General features: G+C 51.3%; 1 protein-coding gene across 1 annotated transcript; it reads right to left on the bottom strand.

Annotated features, from left to right (window-relative positions):
- Window positions 1-766: 766 nt before the first annotated feature.
- On the bottom strand, window positions 767-1,963 carry VOLCADRAFT_107918 (uncharacterized protein; the record flags this gene model as incomplete). Its single annotated transcript, XM_002957972.1, has 3 exons — window positions 767-1,035; window positions 1,101-1,247; window positions 1,884-1,963. The coding sequence occupies 3 exons, from the start codon at window positions 1,961-1,963 to the stop codon at window positions 927-929; spliced, it is 336 nt and encodes a 111-aa protein (XP_002958018.1). The 3' UTR covers window positions 767-926.
- Window positions 1,964-7,493: the final 5,530 nt, after the last annotated feature.

Below are 7,493 nucleotides of genomic sequence, written 5' to 3' on the forward strand. Positions count from 1 at the left end.
CGCTGTTAATAGCGACATTGCCGCCCACTTCTCGTCTTGGTTGATGACTTCTGCCACCATAATCGGCTGCAAGTGCCGGCACTCCTGGCATAGGTCGGCTTGACTGCGTGATCTGCTGTTCGATGGTCATTAGCCGATCTCGAACGTCCACAAGATTCTTCGGCATCGAGTCAGGTGAACTAAACCAAGACGCCGTATACATATCGTAGACGGTAGGCAGGCCTTGAATCGCAGTGCTGACGACGTTGTAATCCGTAATCTTCTCATCGCACTGCTCCAGCTCATCAACGATGTCTTTAATTCGTTGACAGTAAGCTCTTGTTCCTTCACGCGGGTCCATCTTCAGACGACGCAGCTGAATGTGTAGCTGCGGAACCCGTATCGCTACCATGCCCTTGTAGCGGTTGTCCAGCGCCTCATATAACTCTCTTAGGTCGCTGTGCTTCTGATATAAGTCTAGGTCGTCGTTGTGGAGAAGTTCCACCAGAATGGCCCTCGCCTGCTCATGGATCGTGCAATTTTCGGCGGTTCGCGGCTTTTCTAAAGCTGAGCCTAACTTCGCCTTGATAATGGCGGCTTTAGACCTTATCATCCAGGTCTTCCTATTCTTTAGGCTTAATACCTCCCGGTATTCTACCTTCGTCTCCATCCCGATCGTCTGTCGGGGCTCATAACTTTTTCCGGATTCCGGACCGGCTCCGGTCATCGCCGGACCGGCTGCCGGACCAAAATAACCAGCTTCCAGTCCGACTGTGCAAGCGCCTCATTCACTTGGCACCAAATACAATTTCCATTATTTTAATCAATACAATTTTTTTATTTTCTGACGGACATCTTGATTTCGTGGACGAGCTCCATTAAGCCTCCCGTTCGCTCAACCGTTCCATCTAGCCTTCCATGAAGCCTGATTTCCAGCTCTAAAATTATCAGTCTTTGATATAGCTCATATACCTAACGTAGATATCATTTAGCTGCGCGCAATGGAGCAGATGTATGACAATGCGCGCCATGGCGGCAATCTCGTATGGGTCGCGGCTGCAGGGCAGGAGGTCGAGGATGCAGTGGAGCATGCAGTAGAGGAGCCGCCTCAGTAAGCTTACTTCAGCCTACTGTGCCTTGGTTTCATGGTGGATGGCGTTACTTCCTTGAGCTGGAGGCTAATGTCACCCCTGTGCACCCTGAGATGTACAAATCTCCTGTAAAGGCAGAGCAAAAGGTGACTCTCCAAAGAGTTCTGGCTAGCGGGGCTGGGGAGGCGGCAGCAGCGGTGCAGAGTGGTGGAACAGGCAGCGGGGCTGGGGAGGCGGCAGCTGCGGTACAGACTAGGTGGAACAGGCAGCGGGGCTGGGGGGGAGGCGGCAGCAGCGGTGCAGAGTGGTGGAACAGGCAGCGGGGCTGGGGAGGCGGCAGCGGCGGTACAGACTAGGTGGAACGGGTGGCGGGGCTGGGGGGGAGGCGGCAGCAGTGGTGCAGAGTGGTGGAACGGGTGGCGGGGCTGGGGAGGCGGCAGCGGCGGTACAGACTAGGTGGAACGGGCAGCAGGGCTGGGGAGGCTGGGTGACATAAGAAGCAGCGTACCAATGGTGCTTCTAGATCCAATTGCGGCAAGGGTGCGCAGGTTCCAAATGCTTACATGCTGTTCTGCAAGGAGCAGCATGAGTTGGCAACTTCTCAAGGCACCACCATTCATGTGAAGTATGGGGTGCCATCGGCAGGATCTCCGGCCTGCTGGGCAAGCTGTGGTCGGAGTTGCCCCTGGCGGAGAAAAGTGCATACAGTGAGAAGCATGCCGCGCTTAAGGCGGCTAAGGACAGCTTCGATACCTGAGGCCAGACCCTTGCCCTTCTGTGGTGTAACCGTTGATTGTAATCAACCAGAGTCACCTGTCAGTGAATTCCCAGGACAGCTTCGATACCTGAGGCCAGACCCTTGCCTTTCTGTTGCACAATGTGTCAGCAATCATGCTTGGTGCGGTCGGGAGATTAGGTAACGTGGGGCTGACAGCTGGGTGGGGAGAAATCCGGGGTTACGTGCTGGGTGCGGGTTCCGTGGTGGATGTGCGGACCAGCGCAGGGTACACGGATCAAGTTCATCGAACAACCTGTCAGCCGACAGACTTGGTGTCGTATCCAAAAGCCTAAACACACCATTCTGCCCGGCTACTGCAACCCCAACGTCGACAAGCATGCAAAAGGTCCTGATTCCTCAGCACTAGCTTCCACCGTCGCACGCTAGACCGGTTCGCGAGTAGCCCACACCGTCGGCGCTGCAGCTGCCCACAACAGACTTCCATGCCCCGTCGGTGTCGGCGGTGAAGCCACCCGCATCAGACCGGCATGCCCCGTCGGCACAAGAGCCGCAGGCAGAACTTCATCGTATTCATCATTACTTTCAGGTCTTAGGTGTTATCATTACCAAAATTTTATCGAACTTCATTGTTACTTGAGGTCTTAGGTGTTACGGACTGTGAGGGTGTTCCACTTCCAACTTCAATTTAAAGGAAACAGAAAATATTAATTTGCTCATTTCATTTTTCATTTGCGCGTACATGTGTGTGTGTGTCTCCATGTGTCTCAAAGCAACCCAAACATAGCGAAGACCGGTCGCGCGCGTCGGCCTGACAGCTCGAAACGCTGGCTATGGTCATACTTTATCACTAGGACATGATTGGGGGCGTCGAGCAGCACCTTTTCGGTCCAAATTCGGCGGGTCCGGTTCCGGTCCAGTGGCCGGTCGCAAAGGCTGTCGTACCCGGTCCGGCTGGCGGGTCTAACCAAATTCGCATCTCGAAAGAAGATATTGAGAAAACGGCCTTCATAGCACCGGGGCTCGGCCAGTATCAATTCAAAGTCCTATGCTTTGGACTAACCAATGCTCCTGCAACGTTCCAAGCAGTAATGAACCGTATATTTGCTGCGTACATTGGCAAATTCGTGCTAGTGTACTTGGACGATATTTTGGTCTTCAGTAAGACCCCCGCCGAGCATGAACAACACATCCGTACCGTGTTGTCCTTGCTAAGAGAGCACCAATTTAAGGCAAAAATGTCGAAATGCCAGTTCAACCAGACCGAGCTGCATTTCCTGGGTCACGTCGTCAGCCGAGAGGGGCTGAAAGTGGACGAGCGTAAGGTCAAAACCATTAAAGAATGGCCGATACCGACAGACTTGCAAAAGCTGCGTTCGTTCCTTGGCTTAGCCAATTATTTTCGAAGATTTATCCAAGGATATTCTTCTCTCGTGGCCCCCCTCATGTCACTCACCAGTGCGAAGGTGCCCTACCACTGGACGAAGGACTGTCAAGGCTCCTTCGAGGGCGTGAAGTCTGCCTTAACCAACGCACCAGTATTAAAACTCCCTGAACTAGACAAACCCTTCACTGTCTGGTCCGATGCGTCGTTACACGGCACGGGCGCCGTACTTTTACAGAACGACCGCCCAGTCGTGTACACAAGCTCTAAATTCAGCAGAGCTGAGTACAACTACACGACCACGGACCAAGAGTGTTTAGGAACTGTCCTAGCACTTGAAGAGTGGCGCTGTTACCTCGAGGGTGCATCGGATGTCACTTTAGTCACCGATCACCAACCGCTGGTCTATTTGCAAGATCAGCAAAGCGCCGATAAACTCCCTCGACGACAAGCTCGTTGGTTGGAACGCCTCTCACGTTTCGACTTTAAATGGGAGTACCGACCCGGACGAATCAACGTTGCTGACCCTCTCAGTCGGGTTCACGACGTGGTGCTGAACGTGCTAACGGCATTGCTGATTGGCAGCGATATTGGGCGCCGAATCCTAAGCGGGTACGACGGCGATCCCATGCTCAAGAAGAGCTCGGTAGCAAAACTGCAGCTTAAACGGAAAGACAGCTTCTGGTATTACGGTTTCCAGTTGTACGTTCCGGATGTGCTTGACTTGCGAAAGGACATCATCCACGAAAATCACGATGTTCCTTACGCTGGCCACCGCGGCATTGACCGCACCAAAAAAGCGACCGCGAAACATTTTTGTGGCCCGGGTTGGATACTAACGTGAAGGCCTACGTTAGTACCTGCCCTTCTTGTCAGCGCAATAAGGCTTCAAATCAAAAGCCAGGCGGACTGCTGCAGCCCCTTCCCATTCCAGATAACGTTTGGGATAGTGTGACAATGGATTTGGTCACACAGCTACCCACAACCCGCAATGGGCATGACGCGATAGTAGTGTTCGTGGACCGCCTGAGCAAGATGACGCACTTCACTCCCACAACCACATCCGTCGGTGCGGAAGATCTAGCCCGCCTCTTTGTGGCTACGGTTTTCAAACAGCACGGCCTTCCACAGAATATTGTGTCTGACCGGGACACACGCTTCACAAGCAACTTTTGGAAGGAAACATTTCGCCTGCTAGGCACCCACCTCTATATGAGCACAGCTGCAGCCTACCATCCGCAGACTGATGGTCAAACCGAGCGAATGAATCGCTTACTGGAAGAGACACTGAGGCACTATATTTCGCCCACTCAGGATGATTGGGACGAACACCTGCCACTCATCGAGTTTGCTATTAATAACTCGAGGCAGAGCTCAACGGGTGCCACCCCGTTTAGCCTTAATGGTATCAAGCAGCCACGTGTGCTGGTTGACTTGCACCTAAAAACCAAAGTGCCTGCCGCTGACCTCTATCCCAAGGTCATGCGCAAACGTATTGAAAACGCAAAACAGTGTCTTAAGGCTGCTCAATCCCGCCAGTGCATTGTCGTTGACAAGCATCGGCGTGTGGTGTGTTTTGAGGTTGGGGACTCCGTGCTGCTCAGCACCCGCAACATCCAGTTGAAATCTCCTGGAGCAAAGAAATTATTGCCTAAGTTTATTGGGCCATATAAGGTTGTCGCCCGAGTGGGAGAGAACGCGGTAAAATTGGGATTACCCGCGACTTCCTGACTCCATCCGGTCTTCCACGTATCCTTGCTCAAACCATTCAAGGACGATGGAACACGACAACCGCCGCCCCCGTTCATAATTGACGAAGAGCCATATTACATGGTTGAAGCACTACTTGACCATCGTGATGTGAAAATCCGAGGTGGAACCGGCAAAACACGTCGAGAATATCTGGTTAAATGGGAAGGCTATGACTCATGTCATAACACCTATGAACCGGAAGATTCCCTGCGTCAGTCCGTTCCCTTGGCCGAAGCTATTGACGACTATGAACGACGGTTGGCGGCAAAATCGGGGCAACCTACACCAAAAAGGAAAGTGGTCCTAACCACATCTCCTTCGGTAGCACCCCGGAACATTACGCCAGAACAACCAAAACGGAAAGCACCTGCTCGCAAGAAAAGGTGACGCTCCCGGGACGGTTCGCTTCTGAGGGGGAGGGATGTAGCAAGCTACATTTACCTTAGAATATCTTTAAGCTATTAAGGCTTAATCACAGTAACGGTACGGTCCCGTATTTACGAACCATACTCGTTAACTGTACAAACTCACTTTCTGGTACGCTATCACAACCTAGCGTACGACACCAAGACTCCAGGAATGGAGATGGCGGCAGGTGGGCCGCATTTTAAGCCACCCAGGTGAAGTGCTTCGGCCAGACACTTATCGTATCACTATACTAGTGTTCAGGGTTCAAGACCTTGCTGTCACCGTTCTCAACGTATGTCTTCGAATCCCGACTTCCCTTGTCTCTTCTCACGCCTAACGCTGGGTCGTCCATCGTGGACGAGATCCTCCGCTTCCGCTAAAACTGCTAAGGTAAGAGACGGCGAGATACGAATAATTGGAAGCGGAAACGATTATACGAGTGAAGTGGCTAGTTGGTTCTTGACAACCAAATGTCCGCCTGACGGAACTAACCAAAGTAAAGATATACTCTCGTGGGAGTACGATGTACGATAGTACGACAGGAGTTGTTCCGTCTATGCGTTACAAGTAATAGTAATAAGAATATGTTAGTCATTACTAGGGTTGGCACGGGTACTATACTAGAAAAGAGTACTATACTATAATAGTACTATGCATAGTACTATTTACTATGCAGGGCTCTAAACTGGTACTAGTTTACGACGCTCGTACCGCGTTCGTACATAGTAAAATAGTATAGTAAAAATAGTACTAGATAGTACTAGATTTGGGTTTGGATAGTGTCCAGTACTAGTTGGACCAAGTCGAGATCTGCAGTCAAGCTGTATTTTGAAGGGCTATAGCCGCGTCTTCGAGCTGTGCTACGTAGTTATTGATGAATAATGTCAAAGGAATCCAGTATAAAGAATGACAAGGCGATCAGAGGCTTGCATCCTGGTCCAGACGTCCCCCCTGAAGTTCTCCGTTCTCGGAACGAGCTTTTTAATAAGCTACGTAACCAGAAGAAGAACGCCAAGACGGGTAGTCTTTGGGACAACTTCGATGTGGAGTGGTGGGGTGGTCTACCAAAGCTAGTCTGCCTGTTCTGCGATGAGCCGCTCAGCGCCGTGAACCCATCCTTTACCAACGCGCACCACATCAAGCAAGGTGCTTGCAAGGCTATCAAACAGCGTGCAGCGTCACTCAGCCAGCAACAGCAACAGAGTGGAACCAGCTCTGCTGCGGCGGGCCCCATTGCTGAATTGGAGGGTTACGTACTGGGCCGTTGTAGTGCAGAACTTCACTAGTATGGCGTCCGTGTGTTGTCTTGTCAACACTGGGTCTTCTATCTGTGATTATGTCTTTATGTGCCATAACACGCCTTGAGACATGGGGTTTGGGGTCCACCTACCGGGCACTGAACTAACAAAAAGTGATCTGGATGACCACAGCGATCTGCTTTCTCATGTCTAAGTAGATATTTAGAAAGAACAAAAGAAGACCTTTCCACGGTGTAATTTTCAGGTACAACGGTTGGTCGTACACCCCCCTTCTACAGGGAGCGTGTACCTGCCTAGTAATAGTATCATAGTACTATATTACTATATATAGTACTATTTCTTACTATACTATACTATTTGGGAAAATAAATATAGTATTTTTGCCAACCCTAGTCATTACCGTATTTAACGGAATGCTCATAACACTTACATCGCACAACGATTCATCATACCATCAATAGATGCCAGAAAGGTGGCGGGACATGTGCCGCATGCGAACGCGCACGCAATTAGACCCCCGCTGGCTGTGAGGCAGTTGTGGGGACATGCCTGGGAGGCTGAAAGGGCTTCCGGACGCATAAATCGCATCAGGCACTGTCTTACACCGTGCCAACGATGTATGACGCCATCAACTATTTGCCGAAATGTGACGGGGAAGGCTGCTGGGGAATGGAGCATCCAACATAACATTAACTAGTTGTTAGGAAGGCGGCGGGGAAAGGAGCATCCAACACGCAATTCAACCCCCGCCGTGAGATGTGTCGGTGGCTGTGAGGCAGTTGTGGGGACATGCCTGGGAGGCTGAATGGGCATAAATCGCATCAGGAGCCATCGTACGCTGCAACAACGATGCATCATACCATCAACTAGTTGCCAGAAAGGTG

Source organism: Volvox carteri (assembly GCF_000143455.1).
Source record: "Volvox carteri f. nagariensis unplaced genomic scaffold VOLCAscaffold_83, whole genome shotgun sequence".
Taxonomy (NCBI): Eukaryota; Viridiplantae; Chlorophyta; class Chlorophyceae; order Chlamydomonadales; family Volvocaceae; genus Volvox; species Volvox carteri.